Genomic DNA, 25684 nt, shown 5'->3' with positions numbered 1-25684 from the left:
AAAATGCAGTTGGCCTTTTTGTGATATATATATGTTTTTGTAGTAATCATATTTTGGTATTATAAACAGTTACAAGATCTTTGAATAAACATATTGGTTAACATTGTGATTGTAATGTATGAGATTGATTGTTCAGTACTTATGGCCAGCTCAATAAAATGTTCATTTGAAATTTCGATGCAAGATTTATTTTTTACTACAGATTTCAATTGCTGGAATAAAACTTAAATCTAAATATCTCTCATTGTTATATTTCTTTTAATATTTTTCAATTAGGAATAGGAATATATTGAATTTCAAATAATATGATTAGATATAAAGATACATTTACTTTTACTTTTACTCTATAAAATGTGGAATACTTTTAGGCTGTCGCTGTAATAGATTGTCAGCTATACAAAATATCTAACTTGGTTATTGAATTGAATTGACAGTGTGCATGTTTCTTTTCTTCAAGATCTTATTCATATAGTAGTCTTTTAGCTTATAAGAATTGTGTAAAATAATAAATCAAAAATGCATTTGTAGGTTTATTAATAAATCGAAAATATTTATTCTGAGTTTTCGTCAGAGACTCAATAAAAGTGTGCTTAAATCTAAATCAAAATCCTAAAGATAAATAATTTTTGTGTTTTCTTGAACAGAGAAGAACTTATAGAATAAAGTGCAGCTAAAATTAAGCAATATGGCAAATGTTTTTTGTTCGTTTTTCTGTGTCTGTTTTCGTTTCTCGTCTTTTTCGCATCTACAGCTTTTTGCAAGTCATGATATTTGGAGCCAAAAATGTAACAACCAGTTGGAGGAGCAAGCTCAAGAATTCGATGCTGCTTTACTAAGATAAACTCAATCTCAAAAATATAAAATATTTACAATGTACCAAAATCAGTTTGATATTGGAAGATCTAAAGACATTCATCGGTCTCCTCGTTGCCCATGGCGATAATCACGGGCGCCGTTAGCTCCACATCGAGCAGCTTCATTTGTGCATCCTCCTGATCCAGATCATCCTTGCCCAGACGTTGCTCCTGCATTTCAATGTCCAAAGTACCGCGTTGGCGTTGGAATGACAATACAAAGATGACCAATGAAATCACAATGAATATCACCGCAGTTCCCGAGCAAAGGGCAACGATCAACGTCGAACGGTTTGTGGACGCCAGTGAGAGATGAGCACTGCGCTCATCGGCCAGATTACTGTCGAAGGTTTGCCCCGAATTGTGTGGTGGATAGGAGACCAGTGGCGTTGCAGTACTGTCCTCAGCTCTGGCCTTTGGCTCATCCGCTGACAATTCATCAGATTCCTCAGATGAGTCCTTTTCAGCTTGCTCCACAGCAGATTGTTCCGTTTGATTTTCTGAGTTGCCGTTAGCAACATCGCTCTCTTCTTTGCTGTCATCTTCGATGGATTCATCACTTTTGTCAGCGGCAGGCTCGACTGGAGAAGCTGATGAGCTGGACTTTGGAGTTATTGCTTCCACTGCTGGTGCAATTGGTTCCACAGGCTCAGCTTCCACTTCGGTTTCTTCTGATTGCTCAGTGTAAACTTCTGTGGGCGTCAAAGATTCTTCTGGCGTCTCTGATGCGGCTGTTAGAACTGGTTCGCTACCCTCGACAACAGCTTCCTCCGCTGGCTGAACAGCACTTACAGCTGCCTCCGTTGATTCCACATGATCTGGTTGTGTGGTAGATGAAGTTGCGGCCTGTATCTCGCTTTCATTTTGCTCGCTTTCAATGACGTTTTCATCGATTTCATTCAGATGAACTTGAACTGATGTTGGTTCCGCTGTATACTCCTTTTGCACATAGATGGGTAGTAGATCCTCAACGCCCTGCTTCTTGGTCACCTGATGCCTGCTCACCTCGTGTGTGGGTTGTGGTGTTGTCTCTGCCTCTTGGAATTGCTCATGTTCTTGTTCCAAAGCCAACAGATTGGTTTTCGTTATGGGTTGCTCTGTAATCGCACGATTCTCATCAAAAATGACAGCGACCAGATCGCTGGTTACAGTTGGCAGTGGTCTGCTTTCAATTTCCACAACCTGCTCGCTAGCCACCGCTGAGCTTTCATTGGCTGTGCTTGGCTCGGATTCGTTGTTCGTAACTGCGTCGGTTGACTTTTCAGCCACTGATGGCTCTTCAGACTGCTGAATCTCCACAGGCTCTTTAACCTTTTCAGCCGTTTCAGTCTCCTCAGGCTGCTCACTCTCCTCTGTCTTCTCAGTCTCTTCAGCCTTCTCACTGTCTTCTGCCTTCTCAGTCTCCTCAGCCTTCTCGTTCTCCGCAGCATTCTCAGTCACCTCAGCGTTCACAGGCTCCTCAGGCTGAGATTCATCATTCGCCTCCAGAGTTTTCGGCTCACGCACACCTTTAGCTGCATCTAAGAAATTGGCACTGCTCAGAATATGTGTATTCCATGGGTTTTCAAATATAAACATACCTTTTTGCTCATCATTGGTGTTTGCTGGTTTCTCCTCAGTTTCCTGCTGCTCCACCTGCAGTGTCTCCAACCGAACTGAGTCTGCCTCAATTTCCGACTCAACCTCGCTCTTCACCGCATTGCGTATACCCTGCTCCAATCCCACGAGCGGTTCAAACTCATCGACAACTTCAGCAGCAATAGTTTTCTCAGCTTTGATTTCAATGTTCGTCTCATTCACAACGGCGATTGCTGTTAATAAGTTGGCTTCATTAGCTGGCTGCTGTGGTGGAATTAGTGTGGTGGCCTCTGCCAAGTCCAATAACGACGGGGTTGTTGACTCGGCTAAAATTAAATAGAAAATCAATTAACTCGTTTGATCTAGATAGTTATATTAAACATGTAATCTTTATTGATTTATATCCAAGAAAATATGCATAAGGAAGCACTTGTCACCACAGCAACTTTCTCTGTGCAGCGATCGAGTCATGGTTTTAAAATAATATAAATAATACAATGCACGAAATGCATTTTTATATACATTTTATTAACAGCTCTACCGATTTATTCATAAACACATGCCACTTAACCAAATAGTAAACTAATATAACTGCCATAGCATACACATTGATTGTTATTTTATGGCAACGTCAACCAGAGAGAGAGAGAGAGAGAGAGAGAGAGAGAGGGACAGAGAGACATGTATAGCCAAACCCATTCACGCGACAATATATATAAAGATATATATTTATATGTATACATTCACATAGCCATTATCGCCGTCATCATCGTCGCACACATTTTCTCACACATTCTCCCATTGACAAATGCTTGGAAGACGCTCCCCTTTCCGTTGCAGTTCGTATCTACAAGTATATATTTATACACAGACATATGTCCATGTCCATGTCGACGTCACGACCGCAGAAGCAACCCAAATTCTCGTCCAGAAAAATACGCCCGCGCCTCATAATTCAAAATGCATCCAAGTGCCCGATGCAGCGATTAAAATTCCAAACACACATATGACAACAACAACAGCAAGAACAAAACGAGGAATCCCAAATTAGTAACACAATAAACAAACCCAACGAGACCAGGCAGACCGCCCCGTCTAAGAGGCAGTCGCCCAAAAGTAGCTGCTTTATTTATGATCTGATTGTTCTTCCCCGACGCACACACACACACATATATATATATATATATATAGACACGCACACTCCCAATGCAGCACATACATGGATGCAACTGCATTCGTGGAACTTGAAAATTAGTTATCTACTACCCTGCATGAGATATGCATCAGCGGTGGGCTCAATGACCATTTCTATGGCACATCCACTCAAATCCCTTTGGGAACGCTCGCAACCAAAAATTAACAACAACATCCACAAGAACAAGAAGAACAAGAACAGGAACGAGAACAAGAGCAACAGCAACAGCAGCGACCAAGTGTCTAAATGTCTTAAAATGGGACAAAGCATGCGGCACAAAACAAAAACAAAAGACATTTTCAAATCCAAATGAAATGGCATTTACACAAAAATAAAAGAAATCGATTTTCCTCTCCGTTTCGGGGCTGTTGCCACCGCCCGCTGATGTTATATGTTGTAGAGGCTGCTGCTGCTGCTATTGCTTCTGCTTCTAGCTGCAGTTGCCCAAACCGGAGCAGTGTCATCTGCCAGTTGCAGACTTCTCGTTGATAAATGCATGAATGTATCTGTGTGTATGTGTGTGTGTGAGTGTGTGAGTGTGTATGTGTGTATGTGTATGTGTGTGTGTGTGTGAGTGTGCGTGTGCTTTGGAAAATTATCTTTCTGGACGTATTGAGATGGCCTCATGTTGTGTGGCATGTCTTAGAGGTGGGAAAACATTCGTACATACATATGTTTTACTGTTTGAATGTGGTGAAGTAAAATATGGAGGTCGTTATTCTTTTTTCAGTAGTCTTATTAAGTCTCACTGTCTCTATCTCAACTCTACCTATCTCTTACTAAGTAAACTAAAGATTGCATTGAACCAAGACTATAGATGTAAATATAAAATATTTTCAAATAAGCTATTCAAAATCAACTTAGAAACTTAGACCCAGCTTAAGGACCAGAAACTTTTTGAAAATATTCCGTTAGTTCTTAGAAAAATTTGCATATTCGAAAAATATTTATGCATTTGTGTACATACATCTATAATTAAGAGAATCAAACAGGCTATGAACAATCATATCGTATCATATGAGTTATATATATATTATTTTTTTTATTAATTACAACATCTTATGAAAAAAGAAGAAATTTGAGAATTTAAATCGACAGACTAACGGAGTGAACATCTATTTCAACTTGAGCAATCTATGGAAGCAAGCGTATTAGGTATTCACTAGCCCTCGTTTAACTCACTGGACCAATCCTAACTAGCTAAACTGCGTTTTATTGCGCGGGTTTTATTGTAGTATGCCAATTAAATTTGAATTCACTACGTCATATAGCATTATAAGTGTACTTAAGTGGCTCACGTGTTTTTCATCTTTATTGCGTTCAATTCCGTAGTTGATGTTCTAGAAGCTTTTGCTGTCATTGTTCCTGCTTTCTTTTGTATAAGGGTTTTTGCATTGTGTAGAAACAAACAATGCACGAATAAAACGAATACGCAGAAGTTGAGAGGCAGTTGCTTTAAATTATGTATTTGGCTGATTACACATGAATGTCACACTTGGAAAAGTTTCATCCCCATTCTCTGGGCCCAGCCCCATTCGATGAACCGCTCCTGTCATCTGCGTTTTATCGCACAAATTGAACTCGGTGACCGCCACAATTGTCATGTTACTAGGCATTATTGAACTTTCGCACACGGCTTGGGCGTATTGGATTTGCTTGTGGTTACAGCGGAAAGGAATGGGGAGGGGCAGCGTTTTATGGAAATTATGACACCAAAGTGCCGCTGCATCGAGGTTTTCTTCTTTTTTTTTTTTTTTTGGTGGTTGCTGATGCAGGGCCTGCGTTGTTTGCGGCATTGGCGTCGCATCTTCCGCGGCATAATTACGCGCGCTGAGCAGAGGCAGCACCTGTTTTGAATTATGCCAATAAAAAACCGAGGAAAATGCGGCGAAATAATTCAAAGGCTTGTACAGATCTCAACAGCAATAGCAACAACCACAACAACGACAACAAGTTTATTACGCCAACAATAATAACGACGAAGATGCAGTATCTGCAACTGCAACTGTAGCTGAAGATGGAGCTAAAGTTGAAGTTAGCGTGTCTGATACCAAGTACTTACAAGTGAGTGCCAAGCACGAAGTCAGCATCGCAGCCAGCATCATATAGAGCAACGGCGCATGTGTGAGGGGGGCATGTGGCTTGTTCCTGTTATAGCATCTGCCTGGAACAGCTTTGCAGCTGCCGAATAGATGGCTCTCAGCAATGGCCATGTTGAATAAGTGATTGATTGGCTTGTCGCTCCTTGCTCGCTCGGACCGTTCGAAACGATAGACTGGCCAAAAACCCGGCTAACACACACACGCACACTTTATATGCAGTATAAGTTGAATTGAGAGAGATACGCTCACTTCTCTTGTGTTCTTTTCCACTTTTTTTTTTTTATTTTTTTTTGTTTCAGCTGTCACTTTCCCGTTTTTTGTTTTCTTGAACTCAAACTGAATACTCCGACTGGAGGCCACGCAACGAACCGAACTCGTTGGCCACTCGCAAAGAACTAAAGTTGAGAACGCGTGCGCTCTGGAATTTTGTTGCCGCTGCACACTCATAAGAGTCGCATATATATATATATATATATACATATATTGATGACGCTGACGTTGTCGTATAGGTCTCGACCAATGCCTTTGCTTCTGCCTGCTGCCTGCTGTTTCTGCCTGCTGCTGTTGCTGCTGCTGCCTCTGCCGACTGCCTGTTGCCCCTATGTCGTCGGGTTGCCTGCCTAAAAGATCCATCAACATGGGAGCGTTTGGGTTGCCGCTTGCATTTATTTGCTTTTGGATAATAATAGGGCATTGGCAGGCATACGGCTTCTGCTACTGCTGCTACTGCTGCTGCTTCTGAGTGGGCCTCACTCAGTCTATATGTTTGTATGTTGATTTCTGTGTGTGTGGTTTGTGTTGGTCTGATAAGTGCATAGCGCCATAAGGGGGCAACCCCTTTGGCAAAACTTTCAGCGTGGGGTCGCATTTGTATCAATATTGCCCGTCGTAGTACTTCACCATTAGCAACATCATGAAAAACCTCCTCATTTTTATAGGTAGCACGCACTTCTTGCTGGCCTCTTAGGTCGTCGAGTTGATGCTGATGTTGCCACTGCCACTGCCGCAGCCCTCAGCATCGGTTTGCTCGGCCTCTTCGCAGTACTTGTATTGTTTATTGGACACAATAAAAAAACCCCGATACAAAAGAGAGCAGGAACAATGAAAGCAACAGCTTCAGGCAGCCACCACATTGAACATCAGCTGCAGATCGCTGCGAACAAGTCTTACAAGTTGTGGCAAAAAGCAAACGCAGTAAAAATGTGAAACACGTGAGCTTTAAAGTGCGCTTATACGTTGTACATGTATGCATATCATTTAATGACGTCGTATTTATCAGGTCGATTTGAAGGAGTTTACCAAAAGTTGTCATTAACTTTGTTGCCCTGTTTTCTATACCATATTGAATTTTATTTCAAGAATTTTACAACCTCAAAATGATGTGTATTTGTAGTATATTTCGATAAGAGGAAAGAATTGAATCCACCCAAATATCTTTGTTGCATTAATAGACTTGAATAATTGTTTATTGTTTGATGGCCTTCTTTTATTTATTTTTTATCTCTCCCTGAAGTCGAATCTTAACGGTGCTCCAAATATGTCGGAGTATAAAAAAGACATTTGACCTGAAGTTAGCAAAAGACTTAAATATTTATTATAAATTTCTTTAAATCTGCTTTTAAAAATAATATGCAAATTACAAAGAAACATGACAAATTTTTAAACCAAATTGTTATCTGAACAAAACATTTTCTAAGAAAACTTAATAGTATCAACATTATTGTATGCCACATGGAGTGAGTGAACCGCAAGATAGTTAGTTGTTGTGAGTTCAGTTTGATTTTGAGTCACAACATATAGAGAGCATGTAAATGACAACGGAAACCACAACATGTCCAACTGTGCATACTCACAGCAAAATAGACCACAGTTTACATATGCAAGATGACAGATAAAGGATTTCGTTTGGTTTGGATATGTATACATATAGAAATGCATACATATCTACACCAAATTATCTAATTATAATCGCAAATGCATTCTGGCATGTAATGCGTACTCATGAACTCAACTGGAGTCTGGAGCAATTTCTCTGTCAATGATTTGATTTTGTCTGTCGGCTCAGATGCAGCAGCAAAACAGTTATTCAAGTGAACTTTTTGTCCACTGCTGGCTGTGGACCACGGGGGTCGTTTTTTACTACAAACTTGATGAGAGGCCTGTCCATTGACTGACTGAGTGACTGACTGGTTGGCTGGCCTGACAGAATGTCCAAACAAAAACTTCTCGCCGAGCTATTGTCGACAATGACGCTGACGACGAGTCGTTTGCATTTCCAGACACATACATACATACATCTGTCTATGTATGTACATACAAATATATTTATTTCTTGTAATACTTATGCTGATGCTGCTGCTGCTGCTGTGGCTGTGGCTGTTGTTGCCGTCGTTGTTTGAGTAGGTTTTCCTTGTGGCATTTGCCGTTACGTGATGCGGCCAGTTCAATGGGACTCGGACCCTGCCTCTGACTGCGACTCGACAAGTTGTCGGCCCACTGTGTTTATGTTTTATTGATTATGGCAGCAGGTAACCCGCGGGTCGTGCCACATCAATTTGACTAATGTGAGCGAGCCTTCAGATTCAATTTAGTCGTTAAATATTTAGATTTTCTCATTGCGACTCACTCGCTCGCTCGCTGTTCACAGTAAACAGGAAGGAATCAATTGGTTTACCGCTTAGTCATCACGATAATATGAAGACGGAGCTGGGGACGAAGGCAACCGTTGGCTACTTCCTCCTAAGGTCTGGCAATATTCCTTTTGTCGTCGTAACGCCTGCAGAGGCGGTTGCAAGTGGCCTTTGTTTATTTGTAGCTACAGCGTAGCATTTTATGATCGGCAATTGCCATGTCGAGGTGCAGACATTGTGCCTTATGAGTCAGACCGATGTGGGCAATTCCCCGCAAGTTGTTGGATAATTAAAGTGATCGCCAGACGAGACTGTGTTGGCTTAACAGGTAAACAGTTCTTGGCAATTGTTACCTGCTGCCATCGTCTTGTTGTTGACTTAGAGAGTTGCAAACACATTAAGAAACAATTAGCAGCAGATTAGCGCAGTGCGGCTTACCCATTTTGCTGATAATATTCGCTCTCTCAGGCCAAGGACTGAGCTGGAATTATTCCCAAGCGGCATCAATCACTTTCATTTTATGTGCGGCGACAGCCGCGTTGCCCCTGCAGCTGATAAGCACAATGCGATTTCGTACATTATGTATACATATACATATGCATATACATATACATATATGTATATATGTATATATGTACATCGAGGCAGCTCTTTGACTCTTTGACTGCGATAACGATGAACATATAGAAGGGCTAACCCCGGCCGGAAATGCAATGCTTTCGGTCAGAGTCGAATCGCATTGTGTTCAATTGCAAATGACCAAAAAATAAAAAACAAATGCATAAGCTTATCGGGCAACAAGAGCACTTAAAGTGAAAAGTGAAATGTCAACTCGTCGGCCCAATGGAAAACTTGAACAAACCTTTGATTTGTGACCGCCATTTTATTTCCATGTGTGAGTGTGAACATTACGGAGATGTTCAGCATTTCGAATTTCAAGTTCAAAACAAAGCTTACAAAATACAGCCGAAAAACGAAAGCATATCCCAATCCATATACTCTTTCTTTGAAATAACACCCGAATGAGTTTCCATTGAAAGACTATGAAAATATCGAAATTATAATTTAAGAGTTTGATTTTATAAACTCACCATACATTTCAACATTAAAATATAATTTTATATAAATGTATTTATTGTACTTATATTTATTTTAATAGTTGTAAATATAATGAAGTATATCATTACTGAGAACATGTACGTCATGTTGAAATTGTTGTTTCTGTTAAATATTTCTTTATGGAGAGTTTCGTTAGGTCTGTTTGCACAATAACAATCATTTGGTTACTTGGGATATGTAAACTGAAATCTAGCATTGAACCGGTTCTGCACTTTATGAGGTGGAAATTTTAATTTTAACATACAATTTCATTACACATAGTCGTAAAAACCAAAGTAAAGTTTTCATTTTACCGGTAAATAAACTGCTTTTTTGTTTGACTATCGTGGAAATGCTGAGTTCAGCAAATATGCGTAACTTTGCAGGTATTTCAAGAATTCACTTACTTCAGAGTTGTATTTTGGGGAGTCAGCAATTCATTTGAGTTTAGTTTTTCTATCTATAAATATAAGTTAAAATAGTAAACTAACCGTCTAATTATAGTTCATAAATTGCTTCGAGATATCTGGGAAAGCGGTTAAGCTTAATATCATATTTGAAACTATATCTGTTTACTTATTGAATCTAATATTCAAGTAGCAAATTCTTCAAGATAATTGTAAGACTCTCACTGGCAGTGTATTAAGGCGCTAAGCAAATCAAATTACATCACGTAATTATCACAAGTGTGTATGAGTAAATATGTGTATACTATTAAATGAAGAAAGACCAAAACAAACAGACAAACCAATTTGGCAATTGAGTATGGCATAAAGTGTACGTTTCGAAGTGTTGAGTTGAGAGCCGATTACATAGAATCCATTAGGCGAAAGCAAAAGAAAGCTAAGCGATATGTTAAAGCGTAGGCCATTAGTGGAGGCCGGCTTTGATCAGCTTTGCAGATTTTAGCTTAGTCTTGGCCTATGCCCATGGCCTCAATCCCTTTTAATTACCTGGCACTTGATTTGTTTAATTGTCAAAACTTGTCAACTGTTCGACGACGCCGTCGGCAAGAGCACGCGTCAAATTTAGCGGATGCATGTGTCACAATATAAATTAACGTAAACTGTTTTAACAAAAAAAAAAAAAAAAAATAATAAAAAACATACCCGACACCGACACTGGCTGGGTTTGCCCAATGTAATGTAATGTGTAATGTCAGGGCAGTAAATACACGTATTTAACTTGGCCAGACGTGAGTGTATTTGCAAGCCGGGTCAAAATTGACCACTGCAGTGGGCCAACGGGTCGGTAACTTTGACCGGTGCCCATTGACGAAATGAAGTTGGACATGCTGTTCAATCTGCGTTTAGTGTTTAGTGTTTGCTCACCATTTTACAACCGCTTGCCAATGTTGTTGACGCGTTATTAAAAAGCCATATAGACAAAAGCAAGTTGGCCGCAATGAAAGCTTCTCAGCCGTCTACAACAGTTGCGTGCGAATGTTGGCAATGTGGGAGGTGCTGGTGTCACCAGTGGGAGGAGGTGGGCAGCGGGCGTCGATTGTTTTTAAGTATTTAACTATATAAACACTCATACACACACATACACACCAACACACGTACTTATACTTATATGAGTAGTCGGACAAAGTTGGCATTGGGCTTTCTTCAGATCCTAAATAAGCAGACGCTCTGCCTCTGCCGAAGCTCTGTCGCGTCGCGTCGCAGCTGGAACTCTGCTACTGCGATCGGCGGTTACATTAGGCAACAGGTTATTGCAATTCAGCGAAAATAACGGAGACAGACGACAATGCGACTCAAAGCGGCGTGGAAGCCAAACCAAAAATACAACAGCAACAAAAACAACAACAACAGCCACAGCCACAGCCACAAAAATGTGTAAGTAGCTCCCAAAAATGAATACACTGCGCCAAATTGTTTCATGCAAGTAATTTTTGCAATGAAAGTGCATCATTGTATTGTGATTGTCATTCCCATAAACTTCGGATTGCATCAAAATTAATTAATCAAATTAAAATGTGCTTGAAATTACACTAGAGTTTTTGCATTTTTGGTTTATTATTTATTTAAGTTGCAGCAAATATATTTATTTTCAATAAAATATAATAACTATAATAAATAAATAGACTAATGAGCTTAAGGCCTATCTGCTAGTGACCTTACTTGTATTGTTATTTTGTTTATAAATTGATCATAGTTAAAATATTAATAAATAAATAATTAAATACAATTTATATACATACACTAGAAGGAATACTGTAATTTAATAGTGTTATGTTTGGCGACATTAAAATAAAGCTTTTGATTATACTCGTATTTAAAATGTAAAGTTTTCACTGATTCTGGTGAAGATTATTCTTGATATTCAAATGAATGTTGGTTGTAAAAATAAAATAATGTTTGTATTCAGATATGTTATATGGTATTTGCATTTTTAATGCTTTTGGCATAAGTAAAATGAGGATTGAAGAGTTCTAAAGAGTTAACCAAAGTGTCTTTAAAATACTATTGAACAAAAACTTTTATATTACAGTAATAAAAGACAAATTGATCATCAGGAACTGGTTTATATAATTAACTTTTAATTCCACCGTCAATTAAAAATAAAAACAAATACAAATAGCATTTTTGATTCATACTCAAGGCTTAAGCAATTTATAAATCAGATTGTATATATTTTCAATTGATTGATGCATTGTTATTTAAGTATTAAAATGTCTTACAAAAATAGTTTTATTTTATTGACCAGATTATTAACAAATAATTGTTTACGTATTGTTCGCAATTAGCTAAATTAATCGCTAAATTAATTTTATTTATAGTGTCATTTTAAAAAATAAATAAATTAACTATTGAAAACTTTTGTTTGCCACTGTAGCTATTTAGCGTTGACACTTTTTGAGCATAGGCTTCCTCTTCGTGGGTTGTTATAATTAAAAATAAATATTACTGTCATGGCATTTTGCCAAGTCATTGGGCAGAAGAGTGCCACAAAGCCACAAAGGTGGTACAGAGAGCAGCAGCAGGCCAATTGGTTACAAGTATTAGGCGCAGTGTAGAAAATGCTGACGCTCACTTGGAGTTCGCAGCGTCCGGATGCGCCTCAGTCTGGGTGCATAGGTAAGGCACACGCTCCATGCAGGTGGCTCACTGCCTGGCTGGCTGGCTGACTGGCTGCTCAGTGGCTCAGCTGTGCGAGCTGCTCGGAGCTTGGAGCTTGAAGCGGCGTCAGTGAGTAAGTAAGTAAGTAAGTAACAAGCCCTGCGACATGACGCTGTGTCGGCTCGATGCGGCCCAAAGCCGCAGACGCGTGCACAGTCGATAAAGCACATTCGAATCGAACGTTAGCAGCGCTTGCTGGCCACGATCGCCGATCACGAAGCAGGCAACGGCAACAACGACGACAACGACGACGACGAAAGCACTTTGATTGCAATTTTCATTCATATCCATTCATGCGAATACATATATCGCGACGGTTTCTTGGTGCTGCTCTGTCTGCCTCGGCCGTGTCGATTTATATTTTACTTCACTTCACTTTTTTGTTTTTGGTTTTGGATTTTTGAAAGCTCCGGCGGCACTTTCTTTCTTCATTTCTCGCGCTCTCGATCCTTTGACGTGTGCAGCTTTCATTTTCGATCAACGATACGCGTCGCGCTGCGAACCGGTTCGGAATTAAGCGGTTACGTTACGTTACTTAATCCAGCTTTCATGTAATCGACCATCCTGTCAGACGATGAGATCGCTGCGCCCCGGCCTGGATTTCGTCATGGTGGCCTTACTGCTGCGCCAAGTGCTGGCCACCATACGCCACTCACGCGAAATTATCATAACAGACGCGGTAGGTAGCCGAAACCCATCTCTCAACAGAGAGCGCGCCTCTGGAATTCCTAATTACTTGAATGTCACAACGCACGCGTCGCATGGCCTCCAAATGTCAAGCGATAAATGTGCCAACTGTCTGTCTATGTGTGTGTGTGTGTGTGTGGGTGTGTGTGTGTGTGTGTGGGTGTGTGTGTGGGTGTGTGTGTATGAGTGTTTGTATTTGTATTTGCCAAGTTATAATAACCGAGTCGAACTTCCTGTCAATTTTTGCTGGGGGTCTGTTTTGTTCGCAGGTGCGTCGCATTCAGCACGATGGCTACAATGTGGAGCAGCACACGGTGATAACCAAGGATGGATATGTGCTGACCCTGCATCGCATACCGCAGGTGCAGCTGGATGCGAATGGAACGCTCTACACGGTGCTGCGACGACCGGTTGTATTCCTGCTTTCCGGCCTGTATGCCTCGTCGGATGTGTGCGTAGCTTGTCTGTCAACTGACCTGGTTATTGATATTTATTGTGGCGTATTTCTCACATTTGCAGCTGGCTGCTCAATGGTCGGGAGGATTCGTTGGCGTATCTGCTGTGGCGCGCCGGCTATGATGTGTGGCTGGGCAACAATCGCGGCAATATCTATTGCCGCCACAATCTCTGGCTAAATACAACGGAGCGCGAGTTCTGGAACTTTAGCTGGCATGAGATGAGCGTTTACGATATGCCCGCCCAAATCGATCATATATTGCGCACCTGCGGTGTTGCCCGCATGCATTTTGTGGGCATCTCACAGGGCGGCACCGTTTTCCTTGTGCTCAACTCAATGCTGCCCCAGTATAATGCGGTCTTCAAGACGGCCACCCTGCTGGCACCGGTTGCCTACGTGAGCAATACGCAAAGTGGATTGGCCAAAATTATCGGACCGATTTTGGGCACACGCAATTATGTGTCAAAGATGCTCGAGGGCATTGAGATGTTCTCGACGAACAAGTTCTTCAAGAAGTTCCTGTCGATGACCTGCCTGGACAATGAGAAACCATTAGTGTGCATCACCCGCCTTTGGCCAGCGGTTGGCTACGATACGCGCTTTCTAAACAAGACCCTGCTGCCGGATCTGATGGCCAACTTTCCGACGGGCGGATCTGTCAAGCAGCTGATGCACTACTTCCAGGGCTATGTATCCACCAAATTTAGGCAGTACGATTACGGCCCGGAGCGCAATTGGCTGCACTATCAGCAGCTGGAGCCGCCGGAGTATGCGCTGGAAAATGTGAGCACACCGGTAACCATTTTCTTTGCGGAAAACGATTATATTGTGGCGCCGGCGGACATTTGGCGTCTGGTGACGCGTCTGCCCAACGTTGAAGCCGTCTACAAGGTGCCGTGGAAGCGCTGGAATCACTTTGACTTCATCTGTGGACTGGGTGTACGAGAATACATCTTTGACAACATTGTGCTCTCAATGAATCGATACGAACAGCGCCGATGATGGACACACACAAATGCCAGGGAGCTAGAGCCACCACATCTACTAGTGCCAAATACTACTTAGTTATACCACAAAATGTGTCCCAGTCCTGATATTGTCAGTATATCAACTGCGGACATGCGTACTGATTAATAAATATTTTATTTATAGTTTCAATTTGAACAGTTTCTATGAGCAAACCTTTTTTTGATGTGCTGCAAATAGATATATAGATATATATATAGGTGGACTATATTAGAACATATTTCAAACCGATAAGTATCAGTTTTGATAATCTTAATATTGATCCTTTTCACCAGGAGTACTACTGGTGTAGGTTTGATTATATTAGGGATGAGAAGCTTCCATTCAACCAAAACTCATTTGAGCTAAGTTTGGCTTATTGTGATGCCACATGGACTGCAACCCCTTCTGATTTTAGTCGCTTTACTTTATATCACTAAGCTTGAGTCCTCGTGATCCATCCGGAGGCTTGAATGGGATACCAAAGAGGTCCGTTAGGAGTCCATGGCGGAAAGCCGGATGTATCTAAATCGCCGATGAACAGCGTTTGTACAAGTCCAATGGCTCGCCTAAGCCGTGAAAACAAATTTAGAAGATAAAGCAGAAAAATAAGCTGGTCAAGAGGTCATGAGATAAAGATCTGATTAGAGCATTTGGATGGAAAGGATGGTGTCAAAGTACAAGATTTTTCAGATTTCAGAGTGTTTTATAAAGCTTAAAATCGATCGATCTGATTAGATCAGATTATCAAACGAATTTCAAGCCAGCTGCATTTTCAATACCGATTAAGTCTTCCAGGAAAATTGATCAAATATCCCAGGGAATTAAGTATCTAAAATGTGAATATTTCAGCTATTATTATGTTTTGCTTTTGAAAATGTTGAATTGCTTGTGCTTTGGGAATTCTGGGTACTAAATATGTATAGCAGATTGGGTATATCAGAGATATATGGTTATCCATAGAGAAGCTTTCCTTTTGATACAGCCAAGGTCCATCAATAATCCAGAGCTGTAACAAAATTAGAATACCATCTGCAAGGGCATAAAAAGAAGCATTCAATTTAGCCAATCAACTGTGTAATAATATAGACAATAACAATACTGCGAAGATTAAACTAGTCCTTAACAGACGGATGATTGACACTTCTGATAATCCATAATTAATAAAAAGCGTTAATTGTGTTAACAGTTTTGTCTGTCAGTGGTTCATCTACACATATATTTACAACCCGCATTGGTTTCCTTATTGAATCCGTCTATGCTATTTACACAATTTGTTGTCTAATTGGGTGAACCGGCGGCACTCTTTTTCAACTCAATGTAACGATGCAAAATCTGTGACTTTTTGCTCACAATCGGGTGGGTAAGCGTGGCCAGGAGGCCCTTGGCTGCCTGAAAGTCGTTCTGCAGGGCCAACGCAACGGATAAATTGTAACGAACAACGTTCTGAGCGGCGTCCAGGGATTTCAGCTGCCAGTCGCGTGTCTCCAGCTCCAGTGCATTCAGCGTGCTGACAAATGTCGGCTCCAGATGGTCACGTGCCTCGGCCGGCTTCTCCATCATCATCAGCGCCTCGCCCGCATACATGTGCCCCAGCAATCTAAGCATGAGCAAATATATATATGTATATATGAAAATCAAAGAAAATAACAATCGCTGGACACATACCTGTGCGCATCGGAGAGACGTTCGCTTTGGAGCAGCTGCTTGGCCATTTCCAGGGCGGTGACATGATCACCTAATCGGAGCGAGACAAAGCTGTGCGCCGCATAAATCGCAGCGAGCATATTGTCCAGTGACTCTAAGCTAATCGGTTTCGATGGGTTGCAAAAATTATTGTCCTGCTGCTGACTCCACAGCTGCTGCGCGGCATCCTTCGGCTCCAGTGTGTCCTCCGCCGAGGCAGCCATATAGAAACTGGCCTTGTGCTGCAGAGCCAGGGTCAGAGCGCTCCGCAAACACAATGCCGCAAATTCCAGCGTCGGCTCTGGCACTGCCGTCGAGTGAGCGCTGCTGGAGAGAGGGAAGAACGAAACACGTTGGCTGTGAGTTGGAGCGAGCAGTTGTAGAGGTGGAGACTACTCACCCATATGGCTTGGCGTCCGCTGAGTTCAGGAGAGAGTCCTTGCCCAATAGTTTCTGCTGTGGAGCATTAATGGAAATGGATCGGTTTGAATATTGCATAGAGAAACGTTTGTCTTACCGATTCGTGCTCCATGATGCAGGCTTCGGCCATGCGGAACCAGAGACGTGGATTGCTGTGATATTGCTTGACGGGCACCAACAGACAGTGGAACGCCTCCTTGGAGCGGCGCAGATGGAGCATGGCAATGCCCAGATTATACATAATCTCGCACGAGCGAGCCGAACTCATCGTCTGCAGCGAGCTCTTTCGCAAATTGGCAGCCAGCTGCTGATCAAAGCGCAGCGCATTTTGAAAGAACTTGGCCGCAATCGCATAGTGGCGGACACGCAAATGAATCACGCCCATGTTGTTGGCAATACAAGTGCTCAGCTGCGGCGTAATGTTGCTACAACAAAGGAGGATGAGTTGATCATAGGATAGAATCGGATGGGATGTGAGCATATTATTCACTTACCCCGCCTGGGTGCACTCGTCGTTGATGCGCATCAGCTGCTTGGCGGCCATTTGGAAGTCCTTCATGATGTAGTACTGTTGCGCCTTGAGTGCCGCAAACTGCGGTGTGCCATCCTCGGTGATGACCACCGGCTTGCGATTGAGCACGTGCGTCAGCAGTTGCAGCAGCTGCAATGTGCCAGCGCACTCGCCGGCCACGCGTGGCACACTTGCCTCCAGCACTGGTGTTGCAGCCACAGCAGCAGCAGCAGCAGCAGCTGCCTCCTCGGGGCTGCCTGTTGGACTTGGACTGGGTGCACTGGCCACCAAATTAAGCTTGTACTGCAAATATTCGAGAAATGCCTCGGCGCGATTCAGCTGATTGGTGGCGAGCAGCAGCTGCAACTGCAGCGTGGCAACCAGCGCCGACATTTGTTTCTCCAGCGCCTCCAGTCGGCCAACCAGTGGCGCCAGTCGCTCCAGCGCCGTTCCATACATATGCCGATGGTAGTAGATGACGGCCTTATTGTAGCGGGCCACGGTTATTGCGCTACCCGCATGCTTCAGCGACAATCCTCCGCCACCTACAACCGTTGGCTGCTCCACAGTTGCCGGCGTCGTCGGTTTTGCTTTTGCGTCCACCAGCTGCTCGAGCTCCTGCAGCAGCGTCTGATGTTGCATGCAACCGGATATGTAGTAATTGACCACAGCACGATTGTGTCGCAAAATTAAGCCGCTATTCTCGCCCTTTGTCTCCAGCTGCTGCAGCAGCTCCAAACAGCGCTCAAAGGCGCCACTGCAACAATAAGTGTTTTATTAGCTTTGTTTTGTTTTGGTTTTGGTTTCTTTAGCGGTGCGGCATGCGTCGCTTACTTGTTGAACTGTTCGTGGGCCTGGCGCAGCAAATTGTAGTTTTCATCGTCGCTCGCTTGCGTTTTTGTCGGAGAATCCGCCGTGTCCATGCCAAAAAAACAAAAAACAAAAAATATAAATACATACGCATGACAGCCCTGCACACAAACACACAAACATGAACACTCACACACACGCACTCACAATTTTACACACATGTCAACGATAGAGCTGTCTCGCTCGCACCACTAAGTTGTGTAGCCCTGAGGCGCACAGTGCGCACGCTGCGCACAGTGAACGCAGCGCGCAAAGTATGTTGGCGCCATTTTTGAAAATTACCAATTGGAAACCCTTTTTTTTTGTATTTAACATAAATTTATTGCTTTAAAAACATGTTTGTTTTGTTTATTTCTTTGATTGCATCATAAATGTCTATACAATGTTTATTATAATCATTGCCTTATCTTAATAGTCGCCCCCAATTTATCCAAAATATTTCAAGAATTTAAAGTAAACTTTTTGTTTTTTGTTTTATAGTATATTTTAGTAAATATTATACATCAAATGTGGTACTAAAGATATCTTACTTACCTTAAAAACTTTATGGAGCAGACCACTTATTTTAGAGAAAACAAAGACAGATTTGAAATTTGTAGTAAAATACATGTATTATTATTGGAATTATGTTTAGGTTGATTCGAAGTACAATACATATATTAAACACTAAAATGATTCCAAAATATTCAGTAATTTTGCAAAAAACAGTTGCAACTGTATAATTCTATACTATATTTTCCATTGATGTGGAGGGTAACCTTTCTTTTATTTTGCACAATTTTAAACTCAATAATAATTCAAATTTGATACAACGACTAAAGAGGGATTAGGGGATGAGGATAGTAGGGGGGTGCTCGCAGGATTCGAGAAAAAGGTCCATGACTGAGCGTTCTTGACCTGGCCAAGACAAGTTTTGGCATGGGACTTTTTCAAATGAGACGACGGCCATCCAATACTGGACTTGAGGCATGTAGTATTATGTACACTATTAGGTAAATATGTATATATATATATATATATGTATACATATATATAATGTATGTATTGTAATGTATGTATACCATTGCATATATAAACAGTTAAATTTAGCAATAAAAATTCCCAATAATTCAACTGGAGCCGCTTATTAACATTAACTCGGCTCTGGCTCTGGCCGAAAAAGCAGTTGCCGTTTTAATTATTATTTTTAACATCTATTCATATTTCTTGTTATTACTCGTCGTAACTAGCTTGGCGCGCACACACAGACGCAGCTTTCATTTTGCCTAATCGATTTCGTTATCTTTCATCTCTCTATACATATATACAATATATATATATATATATTGTTTGTTTTCTTTTCTCTCAATGTTTTGTTCGTTCAAGTTTTGTTGTTTGCATTGCTAAAAAAGTTGCTGCTTTTCTCCGGGAATATTCTCGTTGTTTCAGCATCTTATGCGTTACGTATCTTGCCGGGCACATAGTTCTTGTCGATGACACTCTCCTGGAGGAACATGTGCAGACAGCGCTCGTTCTGTGCCAGCGGATGTCCGGCAATCTTATTGATGAACGCCTCCAGACCCTTTCGCCGCTCCTCGATGAAGTTCTCGTCGAAGAGGCCCTCGTCGCCGCGGAACGGCATCTGTCGCTTCCAGGCCTTGCCAGGCAGTGGCGGCACCACAATCTAAACAACAATTAGTGTAACAGATATATGTATGTATATATGAATGTGATCGATCGATTGTATTGCCTGATGTGAGAGACTCACCTTGCTATCACGTTCCAGCTCGTTTCTCAGCCACTCAAAGTCGCTGTAGCGACGCCGCACACTCGACTCCTTCACCTTGAACACCGGCAAGTTTGTCTGTCATCGAAGGAACAAATGAAATCTATTAGAATTTTGTTTAGGAATGAACACTCTTCTGCTGGGATATGTGAGAAATCTACATACAAAAGATGATATTTCTCGCGCAAAGTGTGACTTGCTGATATCGGGGACAGTTTATCAAAGAACTTTAATGCAAATTGTCGTTTTTTATAGAAAATGAAATCAGATGAACTTAATTTTCTTTGTTACGTTTTGTTCTTTGTACATCTTAAGAAATCTTACATATATTCTAAATATTTGCATCATCGATTAGTTATATATAATTGGTTAGACTATGTTTTTGAACAAGTTTAATGTACGCATTTTGACGCCCATTTTGATGTGCGTAAAATAACATAATTAATTTCATCGGATCGCCCGCATTTATCATAGTGTAGCCATATCAGCAGATGACTCAAGTAAATTTTAATGTTGTCAAAAACAAAAAAGGAACGAAAAATAACAACAAAGCGGATGCATACACTGTGCAACATGAAACGCGTTTTGTTGTGACTAATAATTATCGCTTCGCTCGGCCTTATAGGCGTATCACACACACAAACACACGCGCCCATGCACAGTTATACTTTATCAAACGTATTTGGCTTTTATCATTTTTCGCAAACTGAATACGCAGTGATATTTTATTTTATATATTTTTTGTTGCATTTTTGCTACCCCTTACTCACCCTCATGCGGACTTCGTAGTCGGTGTAGCGTTTCTTCCCCGCCGCCATGGTGGTCAGAGGATTGACCACGTCGATCTCGAGGAAATTAGCTGGGGCGGCGTAGGCATCGTCCAGCGTTTGTTTCTTAACGTTGAGACGGCGGGTGGCGTCGGCGGTGCCGTCGGACTCAACCATCATAATGCAACGATGCGCTTACGGAAGAGAACTTTTAGACGGAGGGAGACACGCCCCTTTTTCGTTGTCAGCCTCTCTGCCACGAAATGCCGCAGCGTTTGCCTTGTGGCTGCAATGCAAATAAAATAAAGAATACACACACACACACGCACACTCGTACAAACACAAGAAACGAGTTTTGTATTGGTTTGCAGTGTTGTGGAGCTGTCTCTTTGTGGCTTGCAGTTGTTGTTCTTCTTTCTTCTTCGTTATTAAATGCGGGCCGTTTTTGATTGAGTTTGATTATTGAGAAATTTCAATTTGTACGGCAGCTCTTTGATTGAATCGCACGCCCCACTCTTTTAATGCCGCATTGGCTCGCTTTGCCTGTAGTTGTTAACTAGTATAATTTAATTAATTGTTCATAAAGAAAACACTTTCTACGCTTAATCCAATAATGCCAAAATGTGACTAAAAAAGCCTGAGCAGAGTTGCTACTTGTAGCATAGGGTTGCACACGCGCTGAGCAGTCAGTGTTGTTCAATGAATATATTGTAATATGCGGTCACACGCAAAGTCATGTGACGGCACGTGACGTCACAACGAATTTTTACACAGTCTGACCCGTGTCAGAGTGATTTTTTTCGTACTTGCAACGACGTCGCAGTCCAAAATTTTTGCGTGTGTCGCTCAGTATTATTTGAAACGGAAAAATTGTATGTTGAAACGCCAACTCCACTTGAAATTCAATTCGAATCACGAATCTAACTAACACCGTTTTGTTCTGTTTATGGTTTGTTATAGCTCGAAATTTGCTGTGCACTTTTCCAAGGTAGAGGAAATCATCGCGTAGAGAAGAAAATTCATTCCGCAAAATGAACACCCATCAAGCACAACGGGAACATGTCCTTGCCGTTTCCCGGGACTTTATCTCGCAGCCACGATTGAGTGAGTACATAATTTAAAAGAAAGGATGCAATAATTTCGCAAAGTGCATTACAAAAACTGTTTTTTGCCGAGCAATAATCGGCCGCCATGACACTTTTTGTGCAAATCGAGTGCGAAAGCAGAGCACGAAATAAAAATCAATAAATTTGATTTTATCAACGTGCTCGCGAGGCACGCACATTATAAGAGTATAAGCATTTAAAATATCAACAATTAAAACGGGGCCTGAAACAATGCACATAAGCATGAGAAAATCATTAATACTGAAAATTTTCGTTGTCACATGACTCGATCGCTGAGCTCAGCTGTTCGCTGTTTGCTGTTTGCCATTCAAAGCGCGCAACCAGAGAGCACCTGACTAGCCGTGAGTGCAAAAAAGAGTGAAGCAAATGCTGCTTAAATGTAAAACTACAAATTTTACATCTATGCAGTAGTAATTGTTTGTTTTTATGTAACGCACATTTTGCATTGCATTTTATTCTGTCTTCTTTCGTTATCATCTTCTTACGCACACCCAAAACGCAGCTCGTGCTTCACTCGGCAAAGCTGGTTTGCCAGTCAGCTGACTATTTAACCCTCCTCACGCAAACTACTTTATTTTTTTTGACGTTTGCCTTCTTATCGGATTCTTATTGGCAACCACTTGTATCTAACTTTGTGTGCATGTGAGCAACGCTGCTGTAACTAAACGTGACAGCTAATAAGAATGAAGCAATAACAAATTGCAATTGGAATCGATTATATCTATTATTATTACAAGAAGAATTGTATTTCTATGGAGCAAAATGGAAGAAAAAAAAGAAATTAAATTAAAATTAAAATTACAATATTTCATATATTTTTCTTCTGTTTCTGTTCTTAGCCTACAGGACGGTGTCCGGTGTGAACGGTCCTCTGGTCATTCTCGATGAGGTAAAGTTCCCCAAGTTCGCTGAGATCGTGCAGCTGCGTCTGGCCGATGGCACCGTCCGTTCTGGTCAAGTGCTGGAGGTGAGCGGCTCCAAGGCTGTCGTCCAGGTGTTTGAGGGCACATCGGGCATTGATGCGAAGAACACCCTGTGCGAGTTCACCGGCGATATTCTGCGTACGCCCGTTTCTGAGGATATGTTGGGTCGTGTGTTCAACGGCTCTGGCAAACCAATCGACAAGGGTCCACCAATTTTGGCTGAGGACTTTTTGGATATTCAGGGTCAGCCCATTAATCCCTGGTCGCGTATCTATCCCGAGGAAATGATCCAGACCGGTATCTCTGCCATTGATGTGATGAACTCGATTGCCCGTGGTCAGAAGATTCCCATCTTCTCGGCGGCTGGTCTGCCGCACAACGAAATCGCTGCCCAGATCTGTCGTCAGGCCGGTCTCGTCAAGCTGCCCGGCAAATCGGTGCTTGATGATCACACCGATAACTTTGCCATCGTGTTCGCCGCTATGGGTGTGAACATGGAGACGGCGCGTTTCTTCAAGCAAGATTTCGAGGAGAACGGTTCCATGGAGAATGTGTGCCTGTTCTTGAATTTGGCCAACGATCCAACCATTGAGCGCATCATTACCCCACGCTTGGCCCTGACCGCTGCCGAATTCTTAGCCTACCAGTGCGAGAAGCACGTGCTTGTCATCCTCACGGACATGTCCTCGTACGCCGAGGCTCTGCGTGAGGTGTCTGCTGCCCGTGAGGAGGTGCCCGGTCGTCGTGGTTTCCCCGGTTACATGTACACCGATTTGGCCACCATTTATGAGCGCGCTGGTCGTGTAGAGGGTCGCAATGGCTCCATTACGCAGATTCCCATTCTAACTATGCCCAACGATGATATTACCCATCCAATTCCCGATTTGACTGGCTATATTACCGAGGGCCAGATCTACGTCGATCGTCAACTGCACAACAGACAGATCTACCCGCCAGTGAATGTGCTGCCATCGCTGTCGCGTTTGATGAAGTCCGCCATTGGTGAGGGCATGACACGCAAGGATCACTCGGATGTGTCCAATCAGCTATACGCTTGCTATGCCATCGGCAAGGATGTCCAGGCCATGAAGGCTGTCGTCGGTGAGGAGGCTCTGACGCCCGATGATTTGCTCTACTTGGAGTTCTTGACAAAGTTCGAAAAGAACTTCATCTCGCAGGTGAGTGATAGCGAACAATTTGCCAAAAAATTATCACACATTTGCTAATTGATTTTTTCTTATTTTTTTTTTTTTTTTTTTTTTAGGGTAACTACGAGAACCGCACTGTCTTCGAATCCTTGGACATTGGCTGGCAGCTGCTGCGTATTTTCCCCAAGGAGATGCTCAAGCGTATTCCAGCCTCCATTTTGGCTGAATTCTATCCTAGGGACTCGCGCCATTAGATTCTGTTTAAAAATTTGTTTTGTTTTTGATTTATGTCCAAAATTTTGTTTCATTCATAATTTAAGCTGGCGGCGCAGCGTGCGGCACGCCTCCTTCTGCAATAATCCGCTGTGTATGCGTCTATATATATACATAAAACTACAATTACAATATATAGCCCACGAAACGGATATTAATAATATCGTACATAATATCTACATACTTATACAAATTTTGATTTGTGTATACATATATAGAGAGCCGAAGCGCGCAGCCTAAACAATAACTAGTTAAATATTGTCCTAATCACAAAATGAGCGGAAACTATTTTAATGAATGTGTGTTTTAGCTAACAAATTTGTCAAACAATCCCAAAAAGTGTACATAAATTCAATTAATTGTCCTCAATCCCACACAAAACAAAACAGGAACTCCTTACACATTTTGTTGCCGACCCGTCGATCATTTGTTAAAGTTTAACCCAATTTTTGTTAGGTTTTAAGTGTGTGTGCTCTGTAAATTGCTTATTGATTTCTGATTTCAAATGTTTCTTGGATTTGATTTATTTTATTTCGTTCGCATACAGAATCGTAGCATTCCAAAACCAAATTAAAGAATATATATTTTTGTTGCTTCGCTTTTGCTCTTCTTTTGTCCATTTTTTTTTGTTCAAATTTAAGACGTTATTTCAGTTCGCACAAGTATTAAACACGTTCTCTTTTCTGTACCCGCCCGTACCCTGGCCTGGTCTCCCTGTCACCCGTCCCTCACTGTTCCCTGCACCGAACTTTGTGAACAATTTGTACAGCAAACTAAACTCAACAAAAACTAAACAATGAAATATTAAGTGCAAAACTGCTTTAAATGAAAAACAAAAACAAAAAATTAAAATGGTTTTAAAAAAAAATATTTACGAAAAATTACATATGCAATAATATTGATTATTTGTTTGTTTAATGTCCTAAAGTAAATAGAATGTTATTTAAAGTTGAAATATGCGTAGAAATTCTGTTTGTTGTCTGTAAGGGGTTGATGATCACATTACTGTGAAAATGAGGAAAACTCTGAAACAGTTACATGTTCTTACTGCCAAATAATTTAGCAGCGGGAGAAAGAGCAACCACATCCACTAAATGTTCAACACATACAAGAAGAGTATAATTAAATAATATTAAAGATAAACATTTCATTATGTATGTATAAATTATACGATTGATGAATTAATAAATTACACAAAAAGTCATGTTAAATGTTCATTCTAAATTTAGCTGTACTTCACTAAGTAAAGTGTTTAAATATTTGTATCCTTTCTTTTCTTTCTTAAAGACGCAAGATTCTCTAAGTTTCATTATAACTTGTTATCATTAAGCACTCAAATTATATATTCTGTGCCTCATATTTGACCAAAAGATCAACAGCAAAATCAACTACAAAAATGTGGATTATTCTGTTCGAAGTCAGACGTCAAATGAAATGTGTTTCAAACAAAACTGCAAGCAATA

At 41.4% G+C, this 25684-nt stretch overlaps 5 protein-coding genes across 8 annotated transcripts; 2 read left to right on the top strand and 3 right to left on the bottom strand.

The window, feature by feature from the left end:
• Positions 1-529: 529 nt before the first annotated feature.
• LOC6564048 (protein bangles and beads) lies at positions 530-6149 on the bottom strand. Its single transcript, XM_032737357.2, has 3 exons — positions 5690-6149; positions 2435-2758; positions 530-2374 (listed from the first exon to the last, which is right to left on the bottom strand). Exons 1-3 carry the CDS (start codon positions 5838-5840, stop codon positions 903-905), a joined length of 1947 nt encoding a protein of 648 aa, XP_032593248.1. The 5' UTR covers positions 5841-6149; the 3' UTR covers positions 530-902.
• A 6597-nt stretch (positions 6150-12746) lies between these two features.
• On the top strand, positions 12747-14897 carry LOC6564277 (lipase 3). Its single transcript, XM_001989575.3, has 3 exons — positions 12747-13261; positions 13539-13720; positions 13789-14897. The coding sequence occupies exons 1-3, from the start codon at positions 13157-13159 to the stop codon at positions 14726-14728; spliced, it is 1227 nt and encodes a 408-aa protein (XP_001989611.1). The 5' UTR covers positions 12747-13156; the 3' UTR covers positions 14729-14897.
• Positions 14898-15908: 1011 nt separating this feature from the next.
• LOC6564278 (CCR4-NOT transcription complex subunit 10) lies at positions 15909-18342 on the bottom strand. Of its 4 annotated transcripts, none has more exons than XM_032737359.1 (6): positions 18183-18342; positions 17332-18105; positions 16935-17262; positions 16818-16873; positions 16400-16744; positions 15909-16331 (listed from the first exon to the last, which is right to left on the bottom strand). In XM_032737359.1, exons 1-6 carry the CDS (start codon positions 18269-18271, stop codon positions 16013-16015), a joined length of 1911 nt encoding a protein of 636 aa, XP_032593250.1. In that variant the 5' UTR covers positions 18272-18342; the 3' UTR covers positions 15909-16012. The 4 variants fall into 4 exon arrangements, with proteins under 4 accessions (XP_032593250.1, XP_032593252.1, XP_032593251.1 ...); XM_032737361.2 differs by having other exon boundaries at positions 16400-16741; positions 16818-16870; positions 18183-18295; XM_032737360.2 differs by having other exon boundaries at positions 16400-16741; positions 18183-18294.
• A 461-nt stretch (positions 18343-18803) lies between these two features.
• On the bottom strand, positions 18804-21369 carry LOC6564279 (sorting nexin-12). The gene is made up of 3 exons (XM_001989577.3): positions 20754-21369; positions 19966-20061; positions 18804-19881 (listed from the first exon to the last, which is right to left on the bottom strand). The coding sequence occupies exons 1-3, from the start codon at positions 20928-20930 to the stop codon at positions 19651-19653; spliced, it is 504 nt and encodes a 167-aa protein (XP_001989613.1). The 5' UTR covers positions 20931-21369; the 3' UTR covers positions 18804-19650.
• Positions 21370-21481: 112 nt separating this feature from the next.
• Positions 21482-25176, top strand: LOC6564280 (V-type proton ATPase subunit B). Its single transcript, XM_001989578.3, has 4 exons — positions 21482-21622; positions 21711-21854; positions 22717-23978; positions 24065-25176. The coding sequence occupies exons 2-4, from the start codon at positions 21782-21784 to the stop codon at positions 24200-24202; spliced, it is 1473 nt and encodes a 490-aa protein (XP_001989614.1). The 5' UTR covers positions 21482-21622; positions 21711-21781; the 3' UTR covers positions 24203-25176.
• Positions 25177-25684: the final 508 nt, after the last annotated feature.

The sequence above is a fragment of the Drosophila grimshawi genome, unplaced genomic scaffold (assembly GCF_018153295.1).
Source record: "Drosophila grimshawi isolate 15287-2541.00 unplaced genomic scaffold, ASM1815329v1 contig_311, whole genome shotgun sequence".
NCBI lineage: Eukaryota > Metazoa > Arthropoda > Insecta > Diptera > Drosophilidae > Drosophila > Drosophila grimshawi.
This window is presented reverse-complemented; position numbering and strand designations above follow the sequence as displayed.